Here is a 25,330-nt window from a genome sequence, read left to right on the forward strand (position 1 = left end):
CAGACAGCATCTCTGGCGAAAAGGAATAGGTGACATTTCGGGTCGAGACCCTTCTTCAGTTGGTGTTCCAAATGAAACTGACCACAAGGGAATCCATTAAATATTCTTGGCTTAAGTGAAATGTTCTTACTATCTATGTGGATAATGCCTATGGCTCCCTGTAAATTAATTACATCTCTCCTACTTGTCAATCAGGCTGTCCTAAGTCACATCAAAAAATTGGAATAGCTGCTGTCACCCTAGTTCTGCCATGGCTTCTGCCAACCTCTGAATTATCAAATAACCTCCATCAGAGGATGCAGCCAGCAAGATGTCCTTCAAGTGTAAAGATGCGGACATGGTTTCAATTAGAATTTGCTAGTTTCAACATGCTTGTGGTTGCATCTTGTGAATAACCACTAAGGCAACAAATACTAGATTTGGCATAATAAAGAGATGGGTGTATAATTTACAGGAGCATCTGATATGAAGTCAAAAGAAAAGTGTAAGAAGGAACTGCAGATGCTGGTTTAAACCGAAGAGAGACACAAAAAGCTAGAGTAACAGCGGGACAGGCAGCATCTCTGGAGAAGGAATGGGTGACATTTCTGAAGAAGGGTCTCGACCCGAAACGTCACCCATTCCTTCTCTCCAGAGATGCTGCCTGTTCCGCTGAGTTACTTCAGCTTTTTGTGTCTATCTTCATGAAGTCAGAAGAGTCTGGGTTAATATGCATAAGAATTTCTATGCTTTCCTGAACTATCCAATTTAGCCCCTTTGCCTTCTGGCTCTTAGTATTGATACAATATTACTGTGTTTGCTTTTATTTAAAACAAAAGCAAAATTACTCATGTCATCCTCACAAAGTCTAGTAATCCTCGTATGTAATACAAAAGAATAAAAATTGAACATGGTCAGTAAGTATACTTAACACAAAAACTGATCTATTCTGCCAAACAAACAAATTCTGTTTTAATTCAGTGATGGACGAAAATAGAAAAAAACAGACCCGCACCAGCAGGGGAAACCTGATTAATTTGTGAGCTACAGCTAAAACCAGTGAGCAAGACATATTCAGCATGTTTTTTCCTCCTTCATAATGGTTCTTTTTGCCTTGAAAGAATGCATTGTAAACCCCTTAAACGACTTTTAGCTGCATGTAAACTTTTAAACAAAGCAAAGTAATACTTTTTTGACTACAAAATACCACAGGGGATCAAGTCATCTATATACTAAAACTCTCGCTTGTTTGTTTGTTTCTGAACTACAGCCAAAACGGTACACGATAGCGCGACAATTTTATGCCCACCTTACTCATCGTCGTTCCTTTGGTGCTAATGGAAGACTTTTCATTAAAATTGGTGTGATATTTTTAAAGTTATTCACATTTTAAAGTTTAAATCTATCTCCTAGGGAGGGTGGAGGGAAGAAGGGAGGGAGGAGGGACAGAGGGGGGGATGGAGATAGAGTGGGGGGGGGAGGAAGGGAGGGGGAGCAGAAGGGGGTGGAGGGAGGGAGAGAGGGGGGGAGAGAGGAGCGAGGGAGATGGCGTGGGGGGGAAGGGAGGGGAGGGGTGGAGGGAGAGAGAAGGGGGGATAAGAGGGGTTGAGGGGGATGGAGTGGGGAGGGCGTGGAAGGAGGGGGGAGGAAGGAGGGGGGAGGGGAGGGGGGAGGGGAGGGGGAGGGGGGAGGGGGAAGAGGGGAGGAGAGGCTGCTGCAACAATGCAGGAGCGGTTTGGGCCCAACAGGTCCATTTGGTCTCATTAAAACTGAAAGTTTACAACCCATTTCACGATTACACAAAGATAAATGGGACATTGCATTACTGTTTAGGATTAAAAATGTCCAATATCAATAGTTTAACCAAATGTACATTGTAAATCATTTTGTTCTATACACTTTTCTCAAAATAAGCTCAAGAACGATTAAACTAGAAACATTTGATTTTTTCACCATTCATTTAAACCTCTTTGTGGTGAGGAAAACCAGCAATGGAAGTTTTGAACCAGTTTATTCATATTAACATCAACAATTCCTAAATTAGATATGGCAAAGGTCCCATGTGGAGTGAGACCCACTCTTTTGTGTTCCAATAATCTTTCTGCCCCTTACTCTGCTACAATATTATTGGTCACAACAGTAAAATTGAAGTATTTGGTAAGGAGGCTTTCAATCAATAACAATAAGTTGACAAGCAGAAGAATGTATAGTTTAGAGAAGCACTGAATTCGGTTAAACTTTGCAAATATTATTTCAGATGGTATCCTCACTGCAAGTAATAGTGTTGACTCAGCAATCAGACCCAGATTCCTGAAATGACAGTGATGAAAATAACACACTGCAACACCGATTTATCATACTTCCATGCACTTTGGTATACTTCTGCAGGGTATTGATTAAGTGTACATATATGTTAGACAAAAACGATGCAAAAGACCACCGGAACTACAATCAGCTAGTTTTAATTAAATAATCACAAATGTTAAATTTATTTTTTGATGGAGATGGCAAAAGAAGAAATAATACATTTTAAGCCATCAGCAGTTATTTTTCCTGAATATAATTTTCAAAAAAAGTAGCGATTCTTTGCACCCAATTCTGCGAAAGTATAAATTCTCTAATCCTACACCCTGGGGACCTGGCAGGTGCCAGACCATAGAAAATGCAAACCACAGAAAATCTGGATAAGAGAAATTGCCCCTGATAATCTTCCTCTGAGCAAGAGATTTGTTATTTTTAAGTACAGACAGTCCTCACATCACACAAAAGCTACGAGAACCATCTGTAACCCAAAGTTTCTTTAAGTTTGAAACGCCGGCAGCTGTGATTGCAAAAGTTGCAATGGTATGTTAGTTAGCCATTGATTAACAAGTGGAATTCTCTGCCTCAGAAGGTAGTGGAGGCCAATTCTCAGAATGCATTCAAGAGAGAGCTAGATAGAGCTCTTAATGATAACGGAGTCAGGGGGTATGGGGAGAAGGCAGGAACGGGGTATTGATTGAGAATGATCAGCCATGATCACATTGAATGGCGGTGCTGGCTCGAAGGGCCGAATGGCCTCATCCTGCACCTATTGTCTATTGAAAAGAGGAGATCACAGTTCATTTTATATTTTAGCTAGAATTAATAGTTAATATAGATCTAAGCTACAGATTCAAAACATGGAGAGATAAGAAATTGCAAATGCTGGAATCTTGAGCAAAATAAAGTGCTGGAGGAACTCAGCAGGTCAGGCAGCATCTGTGGCAGGAATGGCAGACTATGTTTTAGATTAGGACAATGTAGGACAGCAGAGTTTCAACCTGCTATATAAATCACTTTGCAGAATTGGGTTTAAAGAAGCACACTGATATGCTTGTCGCTACTGTGCAGATTAGTTATATCACTCCTAATTAACCAGGGACCTCACAGAGGTCCCCCCACACCGGATTCTCCGTTGTTCCTCACGGCGATTCCCCCATGCCGGGTCCCCATTGCCTTCCTTGCGCCCTCTCCCCCACGTTCCATCACCACGGAGGCTCCCGCTGCCGCTGAGGTTCCCGTCACCGCCAAGACTACTGCTGCCTCCGAGGCCCCATCACCGCCGAGGCTCCCATTGCCGTCGAGGCTCAAGCTGTCGCCAAATCTCCCACTGCCTCCGCTGACTCTCCTTCGACCCAGGAAGGCCTCTCCGCCCGGCTTCTCCGCAGTCCCCCTGGGAGACCTGTGTGACGAGTCAGGCCAAACGGGGCGCGTTCCAGTCGTCGGCGCCATGGTTGTTCGGCGGGTGGATTGGGTGCACACGGCTGCCCGAGACTCTCCCGCCGTGCATGCGGCTCCCCAAGACACATACCGTTAAGTTCAGATGCTTTCCGAGAGTCTTCTGACGTTGGCCCAGGTGACTGAAATTGCAATGCTTTCGGGGGCCATGAGGGCCGAAGAAAGCACATCAAAAATACAAGCTTCTCGTAATATAAACCCTTCAGATCCAATAGCACCCTCATAAACCTTTGCAGTTTAATGACACCCTACGTATAGCAGGGCAACTAGAACTATACACAGTACTTCAAATGTGGCCTTCCCAACTTCTTGTACAATAGTAACATGGCATCCCAGCTCTTGCAAATAATTGACTAACATAGGCAAGCTTGCCACATCAATCCTGGGCCCACCCATCCCAGATCACTCTGAGCTCCACCCTGCTAGCACCACCTCTCACTGGCAGCCTTTCCATAACAAGCTATGGACAATTTATTGAAGCAAAAGCACCAGCACAGGAAGGGAAGGATGGGGGTGGGGGCTACGATCCACATCAGGCTCCCTCGTACAGCAGAAGTAATGGTACGGCTTTGTACCATGTTCCCAGCACCTTAGTCTTTTCAGACCTCTTATAGCACTGAAATTTATTTTGGTTCTCATTACCAGGAACATAGTATCATAATAGAAAAGGAAACCTAGAACAGGTTTTGCAGAAATGCACAAAAATGTCATGAGACTAATCGTTCAAAATGAAATATCAATAATTACTAAGTTATTGTTGGTGCTGTAATTCTTGGACCTAATGCTCATTTGTCTTGAATGTGGCATCTTACTTTTGTCAGTATTTTTGTCCATAATTAAGGAATATTTTGGAATAAATATCACATAAATAAGTTACATTAAGCTAAATGATACAAATATTATAGAGGTACAAAATGTAAAAAGTTCCTTGAATATAATGTCAAATTAAATCACTGATGAACCGACAGATGAACCAAATATGTAACTTGAAATTTGATAGGGATTCAGATATAGGCTTATAATAAGGATTTAAAGTATCTTATTAAACTGAAACCTGCTTATAAATTGCATTTTTAAACTGATAAAGCTCTTGCATTATATTTTATAATACCTATAAGAATAATATTATAATATTCTATAAGAATGCAGGAGAAAAGGATAATGTGCAAAGATCATTCTGGGCACAAAAAATGCTGATTAGGGACCTGAGTAGGTAACTTACAGACAAAAATCCATGAAATAATAAAAACACAGATGGCAAAGGATAATATTATTAATAATAAGGTCATTATTATCATTAGCAGTTATAGAATTATTTTTTTTTGCATTTTCCCAACGTTTTTTAAAATAACTAAAAGTATCACTTTCTGCCAAACAATGCTCACAATCAGAAGTGGTATAACATAGAATATGTGTACGGACGGTCGATGGTCAGCATGGACTCAGTGGGCTATATCTCTAATCTAAACTAAACCTGCAGTTAACTAGAAAAAATAAAATTTATAAACTCTCCTTAATTATATCTCACTTTAGGAAACTTCAACATTTTCCTTTGTGTACCAGAAGAAAGCATTCACTTGATCGTACATTAATTTGTTTTTGTGAATATAAAAGATATGTTGAAGTGAAGAAAGTTATGCAAACAATGAAAGAAAAAAATGGGAATTGTCAATTATTGATTTGTACATATAAGATGGAAATTACCTAATTCCAGCAAATAATCAAAAGTGCCTGCCGGCCATGGATGAGTTAGATGGAGAGCCGACGGTAGAAGAGCCTGGCCTCAGGCAAGGCCCCAGGCAGCGACAGGATTCCCCCTGACCTGATCATGCACTGCAAGACTACCTTACTGCCTCCTTTGCATGAAGTACTCTGCCAGTGCTGGCAAGAAGGAGCTGTACCGCAGGACATGAGGGATGCCACGATCATTACCCTCTACAAGAACAAGGGTGAGAGAAGCGACTGCAACAACTACAGAGGCATCTCCCTCCTCAACATCGTCGGCAAGGTCTTTGCTCGGGTCATCTTGATCCGCCTGCAGAAGCTGGCAGAACGTGTCTACCCAGAGTCACAGTGCGGTTTCCGAGCTGGAAGGTCAACAGTAGACATGATCTTCTCCCTTCGCCAGCTCCAGGAGAAGTGCAGAGAACAGCGGATGCCCCCATATGTTGCTTTCATTGACCTCACCAAGGCGTTCGGCTTCGTCAGCTGGGATGGCCTATTCAAGGCTCTCCCAAAGATCGGCTGCCCACCAAAACTGCAGAGCATGATAGAATCCTTCCACAGCAACAAGAAAGGGACAGTGCAGTTCAATGGCAGTTTCTCGGAGCCCTTCGACATCCGCAGTGGCGTCAAACAAGGCTGCGTCCTCGCTCCCAGACTCTTTGGGATTTTCTTCGCTCTGCTCCTGAAACATGCCTTCGGCACCGCAACAGAGGGGATCTACCTGCGTACTAGATCAGACCGTAGGCTCTTCAACCTCACCCGCCTCCGAGCCAAGACAAAAGTACGTGAAGCTCTCATCAGAGACATGTTGTTCGCCGATGACGCAGCAGTTGTGTCCCACACCCAGCAGGAACTACAGTCACTGATGGACCGCTTCTATTGGGCTTGCAAGAACTTCGGACTGACCATCAGCCTGAAGAAGACGAACGTCCTGGGACAGGATACAGAGGCACCGCCTGTCATCACCATCGACGACTACGAACTCGATGCCTTTCACGTACCTCGGCTCCACCATCACCGACAACCTCTCCTTGGACACAGAGATTGACAAGAGGATCCGGAAGGCAGCTACAACTATCGCTCACCACACAACTCGAGTGTGGACCAACCCAAAGCTGACAGTGAAGACAAAGACAGCAGTCTACAGTACAGGGCGGCACGGTGGCACAGCGGTAGAGTTGCTGCCTTACAGCGAATGCAGCGCCGGAGACTCAGGTTCGATCCTGACTACGGGCGCCGTCTGTACGGAGTTTGTACGTTCTCCCCGTGACCTGCGTGGGTTTTCTCCGAGATCTTCGGTTTCCTCCCACACTCCAAAGACGTACAGGTATGTAGGTTAATTGACTGGGTAAATGTAAAAATTGTCCCTAGTGTGTGTAGGATAGTGTTAATGTGCGGGGATCGCTGAGCGGCGCGCACTCGGTGGGCCGAAGGGCCTGTTTATGCGCTGTATCTCTCTAAAAAAAAAAAAAAAAAAACAACAACAAAAAAACCGCCTGTGTCAACTGCACGCTGCTGTATGGCAGTGAGACATGGACTACATATGCCAGACTGGAGAGAAGACTCAACACCTTCCACCTTGGAAGCATCCGTCGTATCCTGGGTATATCATGGCAAGACAGAGTGTCCAACGTCGAGATTCTGTCTCGCGCTGGCCTTCCTAGTACGTACACTCTACTCAGGCAGCGCAGGCTGCGGTGGCTGGGCCATGTCCACCGCATGGAGGATGGCCGTATTCCAAAAGACATCCTCTATGGAGAGCTAACATCTGGGAGGAGAACCATCGGCCGCCCCCAGCTACGTTACAAGGATGTCTGCAAGAGAGATTTGAAGGTGCTCGACATCGATGTAGAGTCCTGGGAGAGCCTTGCAGCTGACCGTACAAGGTGGAGAGGTACCCTGAACCAACATCTCAAAACGGGGGAAGAGAAACTGATGAATGCAGCGGCAGACAAGCGGGCACGCAGAAAGGAGCGCAGCAACTTCAACAGACCAGAGACCACACACAAATGTGACCTTTGTGACCTTTGCGACAGAGACTGTCACTCCCGCATTGGTCTCTTCAGCCACAGGCGACGCTGCTCTAGCCGAGGTGTGGAGCAAGCAGCCAACTAGGATGCATCACCCATGGTCAGCCATGACCGAGGGGGATTAAGAAGAGCCCGACGCAAAGAAAGAAGAACAAATATTTTTGTTTACCTTGGTTCCACGTCTTCAGAACAGCATAATGTGAATTTGGACTAGTACTCTGCCGGGTATCTGTAAAAGCCACAACATAAGAAAGTAAATTGAGATGGGATTTTCCGACTCAACATGTGTTTTTGTGCCACCAAAACGGGGAAACACATACATTTTTTTGGATTTCTCTCTGGTACTTACAAATTGCTTGTAAATACATTTAATATCTTACTCATTGGGTAACTTCCTACATTTTGAGAGTTGTATTAAAGAAACAGCGCTACAATCTATACACCTCGTGAGGGTGGACTCTTATAAGTACCTGGGTGTCTTCAATAATAAATTGGACTGGACCGAAAACAACGATGCGCTATACAGAAAGGGCCAGAGCAGACTTCATCTGCTAAGGAGACTCAGGTTCTTTGGATTGCAGGGGGCACTCCTAAGGACCTTCTACAGCATGGTGGTTGCATCAGTCATTTTCTACGGAGTGGTCTGCTGGAGCAGCAGCATCTCAGTGGGGGAAGGGAAGAGACTCGACAAGCTGGTCAGGAAGGCCAGCTCTGTCCTGGGTTGCCCCCTCGACAGTGCAGGTGGTGGGAAAGAAGAGGATGATGGCAAAGTTAACATCGTTGCTGGACAACGACTCCCACCCCATGCAGGACACTGTCACTGCACTGAGTAGCTCCTTCAGTGACAGACTCCTTCACCCCAAGTACGTGAAGGAGAGATATAGGAGGTCCTTCCTCCCGCTGCTGTGAGACTGCACAACCAGCACTGCTCCCAGCAGACGAGTCAACAGTAACAGTTAAGAACACACAGAAAACTGATGAGAATTTATCCTTGTCTTTACTTTTATTTATAATGAATGATCTCTTGCTATCCACTTCGCTGCTGTAACACTGTAAATTTCCCCGGTGTGGGACGAATAAAGGAATATATTATTATACTAAAACTCTTGTTTGTTTGTTCATGAACAACAGCCAAAATGGTACACGATAGCACGACAATTTTGGCCCACCTTACACACCGTCGTCCCTTTGGTGCTAATGGAAGAAGTTTCATTAAAATCGGTGTTATATTTTTAAAGTTATTCACATTTTAAAGTTTAAATCTATCCCCTAAGGAGGGAGGGAGGGGGAGGGAGAAGGGGTGGATGGAGGGAAGAGGGAGGGAGAGGGGGGGATGGAGGGAAGGGGGAAGGAGGGAGGGGGGATAAAGGGGGTTGAGGGGGATGAAGAGGGGGGAGGGGAAGGGGGGAGGGGTGGGGGAGAGGTTAGAGGGGGGAGGGGAGGGAAGGAGGGGGGGGAGGGAGGGAAGGAGGGGAGGGGGGGGGGAGGGAGGGAGGAGAGGGTGCTGCATCATTGCAGGAGAGGTTTGGGCCCAACGGGTCCACTTGGTCTATTGAGCACATAAAGTTTACCTCACAGCATTGATTTGTAAACAAGTACTGACAACAGCCAAGTAAAATTAACATCTTCCTGACATGAGTGATCAGAAGTGATAATTATGTAAGCTGCTGGCATTACAAGGTTTTGTGACCTACAGCACTGTGCCTCTCTATTTTAATCTATTTTCAAGGAAAGTTGGTGTCTAAGCTCCTTTGGAAATAAAATAAAAAAGATACAGCTCTTACCTTTAGGCCTTGGTATCCGCTTCCTTCGGTCTCTGAAAGCAGCACCCGATTGTAGCGCCTCCAGCAGGCTATCCATCACTCCTGTCTCATCGCCCTCTGTGAAAAAGGATTCAAGGGGTATATTAGTCCAGAGGGTTACCATAGCAATGTCAAAGGGAACAAGGTAAGACCATGGTGTCATTACTAAACCACCAATATCAGAACTAGACCTTGGTCATAAATCAGCTTTCTTTTTTACGAATATCAGGCATGTTATAGGTTTTCTCATAACCAATAAATAATGAACAAAATTGGACTGATTCAGCTGTAATTATTGCTTTCAGTTGGGCAGATCAACGGCTACATTGAATAAATTTTGTCACCGAATGAGATGCATAACAACTAGCACTGGCTGCTTCTTTTTGCATATTAAAGAGGTCTGCTGCTAATAGAATGAAGTGTTGATTGAAAAATTGTCATGGAAAATGAAAGGACTGAATCTCGCAATCAGAAATAAAGGTCAATGCAATCTACTATTTATGTCATATTCTTGTTCTGTTCTCTCTCCACTTCACTGAGCTCATGGAGATGATGAGGCTGGCATTACTACAATCAATCATTCTTTAATATATCTCAAAAGCTAATACTTCCAATATTGGCATTCTGTTTTACAGACAGACAACCTTTTACCAGGGAACAAATGCTTTATCTAAAAGAATTACCTGTGAAAGGTTGAGAACATTGTTGACCTTTATTAACTGTACTTCATTTTAAATAGAATCACTGACTCATGAATTCATCCGTCATTTCAAGCAGACAAATTATCTAAATATTCTTTGAATTTCACGTTAGCCAATCCTACCTGAACAAACTCATTAGAAAATAAAATGAGATGCAGATATTTCCTTTATAAAGTATAACATGATACCATACATTGCCTGGTCCATGATGATCCACATTAAAAGATCAGAATAGGAACTTAGTATTGATATAATGAGCAAGGTTTTCTAGCCCAGGGAAGAAACAGGACTCCAAAAATAACGATCGGAATATACATATGGGATGAAAGTAAATGAAATATTGTGAACAGGAATAAAAAGCAGAATGCCGGAGTCCTGATGCAGGGAGTCAACCCAAAATGTCAACAATACTTTTGACTCCATAGATGCTACCTGACCTGCTGAGTCCATCCAGCAGTTTGTTCTTTGCTCTATATTACAGCATCTGAAGTCTCATGCATCTCTGTTGTGAATAGTCTTTGAAATAATAAAATTAAGGCTGTATATTAATTGCATGTTAATGTCTTGTACAGATCAGAATAGGAACTTAGTATACAGTTGCACCACCAAGTGTCTACCATCACATACAATTTTCAATGTGCTTTTTGTAAATGAACAGGTGTGGTAGTTCAGTTCATTGGAATGTCTGAAGATGCTCCACCAGATCTGCTATGTGCATCATGCAGCAAATCGTTTTTTTGTCTCTCATGAAAGCTATTTATATAGCACAAGTCTTGTAGAAGATTAACCATAGGTACATGCAAAAAGCTGGAATGAATGCCAGACATTGATGAATTTAAGACTGGAGGAAGTTACAGACAGACAGGGGAGAAACAGACAGAGGGAACAAAGTGAGAATTTTAAAATATTTTATTGAATGATTTGAACACAAAGGATTTTGATTAGGTCATGCAAATTTAAGACCATAATGTTTTTTCTTCTGAGGATTTCAAAATGCTGATTTTCTGTTCATGTTAAAAAGTGCAATTTAGGTTGTTGAGCAATAAAAAAAATAATCGCGATTAAGCCTTCATTTAAAAGAACATATCTATAATAAGGGCTTCCTTGTTGTTTCTCATCACCATCACCAATCACTATTTTGAGAGACAGAAGACAAACGTAGTTAGAGCAAGGGCCGGTGAATAATCTATACTCGCTAACTAATTTATTTGCATGGCAAACTCATTTAATTACATTTTTTAAAAATCTGAGAATATATGACATTGAGTAAGGTTCACTGAAATAACTTTAAAGTGAGCTCATGGAAATGAAATCATCCAAATTAAATGTCTTAGAAATTAGCATTTTCACAAACGGGGTAAAGTATTGGATTGTATGTTAATGATTGAGAAAACAACTGGAAGAAGTAGGTATGGAAACTGCAATTTAAATGCAAAAACAAAACAAAAGCTTGTCTGCAACTAATTAGATTAAATTAAACATGAACAAGTTTGCACTTTGTGTCTTGATTGAACTTGGTAATTAGCAGATGCCCCCCAAGCACCACACATGGGTGCTCTGCTGCAAAGTGCATTGCTGCTTTTTATGTTACAATTAGCAAACAAAACTGGATCAACTGTGAAGGGATGAGATTCTGAAACTGAATTGAAGATTGTTCTGAAATAATACTACGGGCAGTATATTTGTAGAAGTCTGGATTCCTCTCAAATAAGTGACTCTACTAAGCTGCACAAAAAATAGAAACCAATTTTCTTGAACTAAAACTGCGAAGAGTATGCAGTACCTGTGTACATTTTAACCAAATGCCATGAATTTGAAACAATAGTTAACTAAGAGGTTAATACTATGCTTACGTATATGGACTGGGAGGTGCCATGGGCAGGGCCAGATCATTAGTATAACTTGCCCCACACTGACGTAATGGTTCAGTGTGACACCAGAGCCTGCTAAGATAATAAGGTCTTAGTGGCCATGCAAATCAAGCTTGCTAAGATAATAAGATTTTAGCAAGTATAACAGGATACGAAGGAGTGTCGGTGAGAAACCAAGTTTTTACTCGAAACAAATGTTAATGACAAGAGATATGTCAATATGTTTTTATTGCAACTTCAAATAAACGACTAACTAACTGCAACATCGTGAAGATCTCTCTGTTGTTATTATTTGAATCAAGGATCACCACTCCCATTCCTTCGTCAAACGGTAAGCTTGGGGCTCTATAAGGGAGACTAAACTTGCCGCTACAAAGGCTAAAGTCCCTTCACCCCTCAATGTCATTACCAACACTCCCAACCCGTCCGAATTTGGCGGAAAGTTTCCACTTTCTTATTTCATTTCTGCTATTCCGATTTTGCCTCACATTTTTCCGCAAAACACATGCCTCACCATTCGCCCTGCCCCTCGCCCCGCCCTCGCCTCGCCACTGGCCTGGCCTTGCCTCGCCACTGGCCTGGCCTATGCCGCTCGCTTGGCCTCGCCGCTGGCCTGGCCTCGCTGCGTAGCGTGAGGCCCGTTGATGTTGAGAGGGCATGGGGTGGGTGAATGGGGGGGAGTTTTGGGGTGCGAGGGAAGGGGGCAGGGGAGGGGGGACGAAGGAAGGGAGGGGGGGAGTGGGGGAGGGGAGTGGGGGAGGAGGGGGTTGGGGAAGTGGAAGTGAGGGGAGTGGGGGTGGAGGGTAGTGGTGGGGAGGGTAGTGGGGGGGGGGGGGAGGGTAGCGGGGGGGGGGCTACCATCTTAATCTGGGATAATGGAGAAGTGAGTTTAATTGTTCTATCCCAGAACGTGTCGTTCAAGGCACAAATCTATCAAAATTTGCTCCAATTTGGCTTCTACATAACACAAATTATTGCAATTCATGGGAGTTAGCTACACAATACTTTGGGCCATCCTCAGTTTGCAAAAGGCACCATATAGATACATCTCTCTTTTTGTAAACTGATCAATTTATTCATTGGCACAAAGATTAGGTGATATTAAATAAGACAATTTCACAGGAGTACTTGAGGAACAATGTTTAACGTAATACCTTGTTTTACAAACCCCATCAGATGAGCGAGTCAGACTAAATGATAATCCCTTGGACAAGTTACAGTTTGCAAAAATGAATATCGAGTCACTCCTAGGTCTACTACACTCCCCAGAGCCCTGCCTGTGTACGTTCTGCCCTGGTTTGACTTCCCAAAATGCAACACCTCACACCTCTCTGTATTAAACTCCATTAAACATTCCTCAGCCCAATTGCCCAACCGATCATGATTCTGCTACAATTTGTGATACCCATCTCTGGTATCGAAAATACCACCCACTTGAGTGTCATCTGCAAACTTAATAACCGTGCCTTGTACATTCTCATCCAAATCATTGATATAGATGACATACAGCAATGGACCCAGCATTGAACCCTGAGGCACACCACTGGTTACAGGCTTCCAGTCTGAAAAAACAACCTTCTACCATTACCTTCTGCTTCCTTCCATGAAGCCAATTTTTTATTCAGTCAACTAGCTCTCCAATCTAATCTTCCAGAGCAGCCTACCATGCATAACTTTGTCAAAGGCCTTGCTGAAATCCATATGTACGTCTACAGCTCTACCTTCATCAACCTTTTTGGTCACATCTTATCCAAGTTAATGCAATAGGTAAAGCTCAATGCATCTTATGAAGAAGTGGTAAGCATGAAAATAAATGCATTAGTATAATTGCTTATTTACCATCATGGATATTCCACAGTTAGCTACGTCATTGAATGGGACTTGGATAACGAGTAGAGATGGAATTTATTTTGAATGTTAGTTACTCTAAACCAGGACTCATTCAAGTAAGGTTGACAAACAAATTCTAAATCAAGGGATCTAATCAGGTTGACAATTCAGCATTATTTGAAGGAATGCTGCACAGTCTGTGATGCTATCATTTGGCCAAGTCTGTAACAATATCTGCTGCATTTTCATCATTAAACAATAACTAGACTTCTAAAATAGTTCATCAGCAATACAATACTCTGCATCCCCTTAAGACTGAAAGGAGTTAAGATTTTCTTTCTTTGAATATAGTTTGCTGTCTTTTACATTATCTATCGCATATCTCATACATATTAATTTATTCAATTTCTTTCACAGATTCCAAAACTATTATGAGATCGCATTAATGTGTATCAGTCAGATGTTTTGAACAGATGGATGAAATGTGTAAAGGGTTGTGGATATTACACAAGGAGTCAATCAAGGTGGAACATGAGAGAACAGCTTAGAATGGGAGGTAGTGAATGATTATTAAGACAAGATAGACAAAAAATGCTGGAGTAACTCAGCAGGACAGGCAGCATCTCTGGAGAGAAGGAAAGGGTGACCCTCGCTCTGTTTCAAGAAGCATCTCGACCCAAAACGTCACCCACTCATTTTCTCCAGAGATGCTGCCTGTCCTGCCGAGTTACTCCAGCATTTTGTGTCTATCTTTAGTTTAAACCAGCATCTGCAGTTCCTTCCTACACATTATTTAGACAACGTGGATAAAAGCAACAAGCATTCTGACCTGATAGAAAGTGAAGCAGCTGAAGATGGAAGTGCTCTTGTACAAGATGGTGAAAGAGTACGTTATATGATTGCATTAAAGGAATAATGAATCCCACAAACTAGACAACAGGATTCGGTGGATTGGTTGGGAAGTATGAGAACACCACAAAATGGGATTTACAGCCTAAGAACGGGGATCTGCAAGTTTCCCAGGGCATGGGAGGGTTTGAAGCCAATACTTTGTTGAAAAATCTCCAGTTATTAAGAGGCACAGATATTTTTTACACAGGGAGCAGAGCAGGATTCAGCTGTGAATTCACAGTACAATGACACAAGCAAATGAAGGCAGGCTTAGTCGTATCATACAAGCACCTGTGAATAAATTGAATAGCTCAAATTTCTAAGACAATTGAGATGTTTTGTGTTCAAGTTTATGTATCTCATAAAAAGTTATAAAAAGGTTGGTTACACTACATTTTTGGAGATTAATGCAGCTTGGAAAACTAATTATTACAACCATTTAACAGGTTTGAATTTGGAGTTTTCATTTTCTCCCTGTGAGGATTAGGAATTTTATCTAAGAACATGCTGACCACTGCAAGTTGTTCTTGGTGTAGCAGGTGGCAGTTAATAGAATAGGTGAGAGGGAAAATAAGCAGGAGAATGAGACCGAATTGCTGATGGACTTGATTGGTCGAAAGCATCTTTTTATGTCAATAAGAAATGTGAGATTTGGATAACTAAGTAAACCTTAAGGGCCTATCCCAGTTACGCGATTTTTAAGGCGACTGTCAAAGTCGTAGCAGATCGCTGAAATTTTCTTTTACCCTACGACAATGCCGAGTCAGGCTGATACAAGTTTTTTTTTGTGAAACTAGCACCTGGCTAAGAAATTACATCGTCTTCGGAAACATTGCGAAATTCCCACGCTTACCTGACCGTCAAACTGTCGCCTCCAATCTACCTGCCAAATGTCCTGACGGTAAATTGGTTAAACAAAACTATCTTCCGGTATCTTCAAATGCCTTTTCTTAATTTAATATTACGTGCTTCTAAATGCATCTGCAACAACCTAGCAAACCTGGGGACAGCATGCGACAGCGCCTGCAATAAGTTACGATACCTAGCGACAAGCCAGCTGTCGCCGAGAAATTTCCATCTGGAATTTTTTTCCGCCACTCACCGAGATCCGCTACGATTCATTGAAGACTCCTCACGATCATGCCCGTGACACCCCGGCGAACGTTCGGCGACAGCCTAGTCGCCGGCAGTCGCCTTAAAATCACCTAAGTGGGACAGGCCCTTTACAATGCAAACTCATTTAAAAAAAAGTTATGCAATTATAAACCTCTGAAATTATGTGCAAATAGATCATTCCAAATTACTAATTGCAAATTCTTTTGATCGTTACCTAAGTTATTGGAAAGTATGCCACTTAGGAGATACTTCAACGATTGATTTTCCAATTATGCTGCAATATATTTCCTTCATGTTATCAGCATTATAAGGTTTTTGCACTGATAAAAATCAAACCAATCGATTAGCATTCTCCTCAGAGATCTTCAATGGCGCAGGTGAATTAAAAAGTCATTCATACTAATATTGTGGGAAAAATCTAATTTGCATTGACCTGACGATCTTTCATTAGCCTTGCTTTTAATGTAGGAGCTGATCTTTCATTGCACCACAGGGCCACAGGGAAAGGTTTGGAGATGAGAGAATCTCCTGAGATATGCTAATATCATTGTTTTCAATTAACTTTGTTTTTTGTACTCCAACCTCATTCACTGTGACTGTAGTTCTTCACAGATTTCCCCCACAGTTTATGCTTAATTCCAATTTGGGCCTCTACCTATCAAATAATAATGGTCTTGATAAAAGCTTCCGACAGGACACACTGATACATTCTCCCTGCAGATTCTACCAGACCTATTTAGTGTTTCCAGCATTTTCTGATTGCGTTTCAAATTTTTCACTTCTGAAGTTTGCTTCTAGTCATTTCTTCGTACACAAACTTCTCACCAGAAGTTAATTTTCTCACGGCCCAAAATCAATTCAAATTCAGGATGATCCCCATCATCCAGCATTGAAAACGGGTCAGTAAGTAGGATTATTAAAATAGGGACATAAATAGTTTTTCCAGTTAACAGGTTGTGTTGGAAGACATGTAGCCAGTAGACATTGTGATAACAAATATTCAATAAGTTTAAAAGCCTTAGCACTGCTAATGGTGTGTTAATTATTTCTTTGTAAGACATAAATATTCAATTAATTTGACAATGCATGGCCATAGCAGACTTAACAAAATTGTATTGAGATGGATATTATCAAGTCACACAGATTGTCCCAAATGGCAATGTAATAAATTACTCCTGTAAATTGTTTCCGCAACATTAATTCAGGCAAAGTTTTGAGGAAATCATTTTCCTTTTTTTCACGATCTGTTTGCGAATATCAAAAAATTAACATGTCACTATTTATAATGAATCATTTATAATTCAATTCAACCTTTCTGTAAGTTAACATAATGTAATACCATGATTAAAAATCTACTCCTGTTACATAGAAAAAATGGTTAGAAAGAAGCAGAATTGATTTTTAACACCAAGCATGACTTTGGTCTTGAACCCAACCAGCTATCAGGGGAAGGAAATAAAATGGCAGTCTTTACTGGTTATGAGAAGGCAGTGATTGGTGAAATTGGTTAACTGAAAGAGACCTATCTGGTTGTAGGGCAGGTTGTAGGGGCTGTGCAACTTGGGAAGAAAATTGAGGAAAGTCATTTTCACGAAATAAATATTTTAGGATAACTGATGGCTGAGAGGACGACACAGGCAAGAACAGGGCTAGCCTACATTGGGAGTGCAATGCAGAACTTCCACATTACGACTCCACCAGCTGACTCAATAAAGGCAATGCTATATGTTGATGTGATTTCTTCATTTCCCACACCTTTTAATATTTTGTGACAAACTAAATAGCATAAATAGAAGTGGCAGTAAAACTGTGGTTGTAATAACGGAGATAATCATCATTTATTGTTGTTACTATGACAGTAATTTGTAATGGCTCCAATGACATAGTTAAACAAGGAAATTTAATTTAAAGTCAGTGAAACGCTGTTTTTATTTAGGGTGGACTGCTGCATTATTTTGCAGTGCAATTAACAATGGACCGACCTGAAGGGCTGCCTATCATGTCCTCCAGAGAAGTTGCCTGACCCACTGAACTACTCCAGCACTTTGCATTCTATGCGTAGGAAGGAACTGCAGATGCTGGTTTACACCATAGATAGACACAAAATACTGGAGTAATTCAGTATCAACTGGCAGTATCTATGGAGAGAAGGAATGGGAGAAGGAAGGAATATGACTAAAGGAAATATGAAAGTTGGCATGTATTTTAAGAAAGGTCTTTGGAGCAGGTTTCTTAATTCACATGAAATATCATTATGAGCACACTCCAAATACACTAAGCAATTACAAACATAATATGAAAGTAAAGGGTTATTTTGGGGTGTGAAGAATTCAAAGAGATTGCAGACTCATGAATATGATAGAAAATAAATTATTTCACCAAATCTAATAACTAACTTCCAATAATTTACTTTATGGTTGATTAAAATTTTGAACCACCAAGGTGGAAAATAAATGCACACAGGAATTGAAATAGATGAGGCACGGTCTCAATCCAGTGTCACCCATTCCTTCTCGCCAGAGATGCTGCCTGTCCCGCTGAGTTACTCCAGCTTTTTGTGTCTATCCTAGGCTTTTAACATGCTCATATGAACTTGTGCTAAAAGCAATGCTTTAAAAATAAATGATTGGGGCAGGTTTTTCATCCCGCTGCCAGCTCTTCCACGTGGTGTCACCCAAGTATGACATGAGAACTCCATGCACCGATTTCCGACGATGGTTTGCGCAAATGCCAACATCAAGCCATTCCCCCCCCCCACTCCCGCTAGCCATACAGCTCCTATATTGCTCTGGTGACTTTACTAGAGTGAGCCTATACTGGCATCAGCAGACGTCCCCACTAAAAATAATGATTAAATTCATTATTAATTTTTCACATGTAATTTATTTTAGTATTTGAAATGTACTTTTATTATTTTTAGAAACTTAAACAGCGGCATGGTGGTGTAGTGGTAGAGTTACTGCCTGACAGCACCAGAGACCCGGGTTTGATCCTGACTACGGGTGTTGTCTGTACGGAGTTTGTACATTTTCCCCGTGACCTACATGGGTTTTCTCCGGGATCTCCTGTTTCCTCCCACACTCAAAAGATGTACAAGTTTGATGGTTACTTGGCTTGGTGTAATTGTAAATAGTGTGTAGGATAGTGTTAGTGTGTGGGGATCACTGGTCGGCGCGGACCTGGTAGGCCGAAGGGCCTGTTTCCGTGCTGTATCTCTAAAAAACTAAAAATGTTTTGTTAATGTGTCACGTTACTGAAGTTCGTAGTTATTGAAGATATTCACATTCACTGGCCCTGAACAGAGTGACAACTTTGATAATCTGCTAGTCTGGTGGGGTGGAGATTTGGCAGCTGTCACTGTGGTTCTGTGAGTCCAGCCAGATGCCTCTGCTGAGACAACACTCTATGCTGAAGTGCTTGGAGCTGGGTTTCCAGTGGAAGAATATGCTGAGGGCCAAGCTGGATCAAATAGTGTGATGCAAGGTCAGGCAGACAGCTATTTTACACAAACTAAGCCAATATGGACAAGGTGCTTTGTATATCTGCCATATCAAAATCTACACTACATAAAAGATACAAATATCAAAGAGAATTCTTCAAAAATCTGTTTTCAATGCTAGTTTCAAAAGGGAATTTCAAAAGCCTTTTTTTCAACAGGTTTAAAGATGATCTGCTAGGCTGGTGGGGTAACTTTAAAATACTTATTTGTTTCTAAGATAAATTTGTCTGCTGTACAATTTTATCCAACTGATATGAAACCTAGTGCTTCACACAATCACAATCATACTTTATTAGCCAAGTATGTTTTGCAACATAAGAACTTCATTTGCCATACAGTCATAACAATAAAAAGCAACAGGACACACAAAATACATTTTAACATGAACATCCACCACAGTGACTCCTCCACATTCCTCACTGCGACAGAAGGCAAAAAAAAGTTCAATCTCCCTTCTTTGTCCTCCAGCGGTCGGGGGCCTCTAACCTTCCATTGACGGAACGATCTTGACTCCCGTACCTGGCGGCGGGCCTTCCTCGTCGGGGCGATCCAGCTCCTGCATCCGGGAGGAGGGGGGAGATCTTAGCTCCCCCGTGCTGGGCAATCTACCCTGCGACTAGTCGAACTAGTTGTGCGGCTTTTGGAGCTCCCGACCGGTCTCAACCTGAGGATGCGAGCTCCGCGACGTTAAGTCTGCAGGTTGGAGGTTGCAGGTTGGAGCGTCGATCCCTGGCAAGCGATTGTATGCTCAGATGTTAAGTCCACGGCCCCGCGGTTCCTCAAAGTCAGTCCCAGGCAAGGCCTCCAGCTCCATGGTGTTAGGCCACAGAGCGACCGGAGATACGATCCGCAAAACAATCGCATCTCCGGCAACGTAAGAGATTCAAAAAAGGTTTCCCCTGACCCCCTCCCCCACATAAAACAAACCAGAGAACATTAACACAGACTTTTAAAACTTACCAAAAACAACAAAAAAAGTTTGAAGAGAACAGACAGACGGCAGGCGAGGCAGCCATCGTGCGGCGCCCCCTGGTGGAATGCCTTACTTTTTGAGTCTACATTAACTAGAATTGCCACTTATAGTCTGTATGTTTGCACTTAGATCACTATTTCTCTGTCCCGTTGAACTCCACAATTTCCAAGTTGTGCAAAAATTTACATTACGGTGGCAGTAAGCTTCTGCTGGTGTAAGCGGCCATTTGTTACAATGGCGGCAAAAAAAACTTTAAACAATCCCATTGCATAATGGAATGTGTTACATGGTCCCATTCCGTCAATGACCTGTGTTATTGCAGCCATGTTTATAGAATAATTTCAGGGCAATCTAAATGGAGAAACTACCGATTCTTCCCAAAACCTTTTTCCATTGTAACTCTACTTTGAAGGAAAATGTTAAATTGCAGCTGTATAGAGAATCGAGCAAGTTCAGCAAAGCCCAAGCTCGCAACACTGAGGGATTTGGATGCTTTGCAGCCGGAAGGTCAGAACACAGCAGGTTTAGAGGCGTGGCGGGCGGGTTTTGCCCTGATCCGCGGATTTAGAAATGGCACTTTCAGTGCGACACTGGAAAGGCAAGCGAGAACGGGGGAGGGGGTGGAGAGCAACTCCTAGCCGTGGGTGAGAAACACAAGGTGGAAGATGTCGATGACTACGGGAGAGAAGGAGGAGGCGACGGTAAAGAGGGGAGGAGTGGACAAAGTGACAGTCGACAGGAAGTAGCCGTAGCGTCAGCGGGCGCTGCAGGAGGAGTGACAGCCCCTGGGTGACTGAATGTATCCTGTTGGTGGCGGCAGCCTGAAGGAAGCTCTGTCGGTCAGGGGCTACAATGTGAGCCGCAACAATAGTTGTGTCAACCAGACTGGTGAAGAAGGACTTGCTGGTGCAGACCAGCAGCGTTGGTGCCTAGTTTTAAGCTGATTCCAACATGTTAAACATGACTTACATAAAGGTTTATGGAACTTAAGTAAGTCAAGGTGCCTGGTATTTTGTTTTTCCTTCATTATTACATCTATTTTGTGTAAATCTTGGAAATGTCACTCTGATTTCATGTTCAAATAGCAAATGTAAATTTTGAACCAGGGATGTACTAGAGATTCTCATGGAACACCACTTCACTTCCTTTGCGGGTGTTGAGTAATTAAACTCTAATTTCTGTTTTTCTACTTACCCCAATTCCACGTTTTGCCCTTACTCGAATCTACTAAGTGACAAGTTTTGGTGTCATGTGTGGCGGCGCCTAACGGCTGCGGCTCGCTGGCAGTCTGTTTGTCTTTTTCCCTTTTTGTTTGTGTGTTGGTGTTGGGGTGGTTTTTGGTTTTGGCTGTGTATGTGTGGGTGGGGCGGGGTGGGGTGGGGGTGGGGGTGGTCGGGTGGGGTGGGGGAAACCTTTCTTTTTTTTAGGTCTCTTCCTCGGGGCGAGGCTCGGCCGCGGGGCCTTCCATCGCCCGGCGCGGCTCGGCCGCGGGACTTAACATCGCCGGTATGGCTCGGCCGCGGGGCCTTCAATCGCCCGGTACAGCCTCGGTATCGAATGACAATAAAGCTCTGTATGTATGTATGTATTGATATTCTTTTTGAAATTCAAAACACATTATATTACATTTCCTTTGTAAGTTCTTTTCTGACCTTTGTAATTTCATCAACTGACCTTTGGAATTACATCAACCGTCTGCCAGTTGTCTGGCATCTTATCCGTTTCCAATGAATTTTAATATGTATGGAATGATGCCGTAACTATATCTTCCCTAAATTCTTTTAATATTCGTGTATGCGTTCCATCAGATGAATGGTTTCACCCCTTTACATGTGATTAGACTATCAAATATTTCAAATTTCTTATCGTATATCTTAACCATTTTCTGTTTTCTTCCATCGTACCTATTCTATTAGCCCAGCTAATAAATAATCAGGTTAGAATTATCCAAACAATATTTCTGTCACTTTTTAATATTACATTTATGACTAAATGTCTCATGAATGTTATTAGGAAATAACTCACATGGAACTTATCTAATCTTATACGATACAAGCATTGGAAAGAAAACAATTGAAATCCATTAGTTTAATCACAAACCAACGCACCTCTCTTGCAATCTTTCTCCCCCCTACTCCAACCGGACCTGAAAGGCCGCCTATCCATGTTCTCCAGAGATGCTGCCTAACCCATTGAGTTACTCCAGTACTTTGTGTCTTGGTTAACCATAAACTATTTGGATTTTTGTTTCTAAATGAAGAATCCCGATGAGTGTTTTCTATCAAATCCCATTGTCACAGGAATCAGGACTAACTGAGTTCTCACATGCACAACAGCTTTTAAATAATAGATTGCATCTTGTGCATAATGCCAGCATACCAGCCTGGAAATGCTGCCTTTTACCAACATAAGTGCGCAGAAGAGATTCCCAAGGGAAGCTAGAGTCACAGCTGCTGCAGTTTTTTTTTAGTTTTTTTTAAATGATTTTAATTATAATAAAAATTTATTAAAAAAGTAAATTTATATTTTGGGTGTGTATAAATGCCAAGTATATCTCTTTGAAAGCTGCTAATCCAGGGGCAGAGGGTTAGCTGCCTCACACAGCATATCTGGGAGCAGTGCCTATCAGTTTTCATGAGAAAGGGTCTGCAGTCATCGGGGCCTTGTGTCCCACTAGGTGTGGACTTCGCATAAGAAGACAATTCCAATGGGTTTGCTGTGGCAGAAAGGGGAGATGTGGTTGTTAGACGTTACCTAAAATTGGAGAATATAATGTTCAATTCGTTGGGTTGTAAGATACCCAAATGGAATACGAGAAGCTGTTCCTCTAGTTTGCATGTGGCCTCACTCGGGCAATAGAGGAGGCCCAAGACAGAAAGGTCAGTATGGGAATGGGAAGGGGAGTTACATGGTTAGCAGCTGGGAGATCCAATAGGGCTTGACGGACTGAGCTCAAGGGTTCAGTTAAACAGTTGTCGAGTCTATGCTTGGTCTCGCCGATGTGCAGGAGGCAACATAGGGAACACCAGTTGCTGTAGATGAATCTCTGTCTCTGAAAGTAAGCATGCAGGTATAGCAGGCAGTGTAGAAAGCTAATGGCATGTTGGCCTTCGTGACAAGAGGAGTTGAGTATAGAAGCAAAGAGGTCCTTCTGCAGTTGTACAGGGCCCTAGTGAGACCACACCTGGAGTACTGCGTGCAGTTTTGACTCCAAATTTGAGGAAGGACATTCTTGCTATTGAGGGAGTGCAGCATAGGTTCACAAGGTTAATTCCCGGAATGGCGGGACTGTCGTATGTTGAAAGACTGGAGCGACTGGGTTTGTATACACTGGAATTTGGAAGGATGAGAGGGGATCTTATTGAACCATATAAGATTTATTAAGGGATTGGACACGCTGGAGGCAGGAAACATGTTTCCAATGTTGGGGGAATCCAGAACCAGGGGCTACAGTTTAAGAATAAGGGGTAGGCCATTTGGAACAGAAATGGGGAAAAACCTTTTCACTCAGAGTTGTAAATCTGTGGAATTCTCTGCCTCAGAAGGCAGTGGAGGCCAATTCTCTGGATGCCTTCAAGAGAGAGTTAGAGCTCTTAATGATAGCGGAGTCAGGGGGTATGGGGATAGGGCAGGAACGGGGTACTGATTGTGGATGATCAGCCATGATCACATTGAATGGCGGTGCTGGCTTGAAAGGCCGAATGGCCTACTCCTGCACCTATTGTCTATTGTCACCTGGAAGGACAGCTGGGGTCGCTGGATGGAGGCAAGAGCAGAGGTATGGAGACAGGTGTTACATCTCCTGCGGTTGCAGGGTAAAGTACGTGGGTTTTCCCCGAGATCATCGGTTTTCTCCCACATTCCAAAGACGTACAGGTTTGTAGGTTAATTGGTATAAATGTAAATAGTCCCTAGTGTGCGTAGGATAGTGTTAATGTGCGGGGATCGCTAGTCGGTGCAGGCTCGGTGGGCCAAAGGGCCTGTTTTGTGCTGTATCTCTAAACTAAATATAATACAAAAGGAAGCAATAAATTTTGTCCAAATCTTGACACTTGCGCAATGTGTTTTTTAAAATACGCAATTCGTAGGTCAATTTTGCTTTCAAGCAGCCCGCCCCTTCCCCCCCCACTAAAGTTTTTCATGTCATTTGCACTCATGGTCTGAAATAGGGCCAGCAAGTTTAAGTTGTAAACCTAAGTTGTAAACTTAAAGACTATTCTTACTTCTTCCTATCCTATATTTGATACGCATTGCCATCTGAAGTACATGATGCCATTCAAACTGAAGGCTGAAAGAAGATAAGCATCTACAATCGCCTGTGTCTCCAAATGCAGTTACTATCCACTTAAGAGATTACCTTATCACTTTCCAGCACAAATCTCTAAAGTGGCATGAACTAACATTTGAGGTACAGTTATTATTGTTGAGAGAAGAACAGACAGGAAAACATCTCCTGTTATAACATGGGTTTCAATGAGAAATAGGGTCTTGGATTATGCTGCACGGGTTGCCTCTGTGCATTCAGGTAAGTGAAGAAAATTATTTCCCGGGGTCATTACTCAAAGCTGGTTGGACCTGGATGGATCCTGTGTACGTACCTGTCCTCTTTCCCCCTCGATAATACAACCAAGTAAATTAAAATCCATAAAATAAAATGGACATTAAGTATTCATTGGCACTGAAAATAAGGCATTTAATTAGGTGGTTGAGGGGAAGAGACTTATAGATAGACAGAAGAAACAATTGCTGCACATGACAGAGACTAAATTGGTCCACCCACCAGTCATCAGTCCAGTCCAGAGCAGATAAGCCATTTCACGCCACAGGTTATATGTCTAGCATTACTGATGTTAATGACTGTAATGCTTGCCACTCATCAATAAACCATTTGTTATTCCTCAATACTCTGAGCGATTTATGATCCATGTAAAAAGTTATAATCTTATATAGCCAAGAAGTTTGTTTAGTAATGGAAGTTAAAGAAAAATTCATCAGCAGCTCTTCATCAGCAGCCACTTCTGGAAGGTTCTTAGGAACCGCACAGTGGTGTAGTGGTGGCGTTGCTGCCTTACAGCGCAGAGACCTGGGTTTAATCCAGACCACGGGTGCTGTCTGTAAGGTGTTTGTATGTTCTCTCTGTGAGCACGTGGGTTT

General features: G+C 42.5%; 1 protein-coding gene across 1 annotated transcript in view; it reads right to left on the bottom strand.

Annotated features, from left to right (window-relative positions):
- The window catches only part of LOC144595583 (protein diaphanous homolog 3-like), a 321,554-nt gene that overhangs the window by 67,094 nt on the left and 229,130 nt on the right, over positions 1 to 25,330 (bottom strand). Inside the window, exons 28-29 of the mRNA XM_078403147.1 lie at positions 9,278 to 9,373; positions 7,663 to 7,722 (exon numbers count right to left, since the gene is read on the bottom strand). Of these exons, the coding sequence (XP_078259273.1) occupies positions 7,663 to 7,722; positions 9,278 to 9,373 (156 nt within the window). The remainder of the gene's footprint in view (positions 1 to 7,662; positions 7,723 to 9,277; positions 9,374 to 25,330) is intronic.

The sequence above is a fragment of the Rhinoraja longicauda genome, chromosome 7 (assembly GCF_053455715.1).
Source record: "Rhinoraja longicauda isolate Sanriku21f chromosome 7, sRhiLon1.1, whole genome shotgun sequence".
Taxonomy (NCBI): Eukaryota; Metazoa; Chordata; class Chondrichthyes; order Rajiformes; family Arhynchobatidae; genus Rhinoraja; species Rhinoraja longicauda.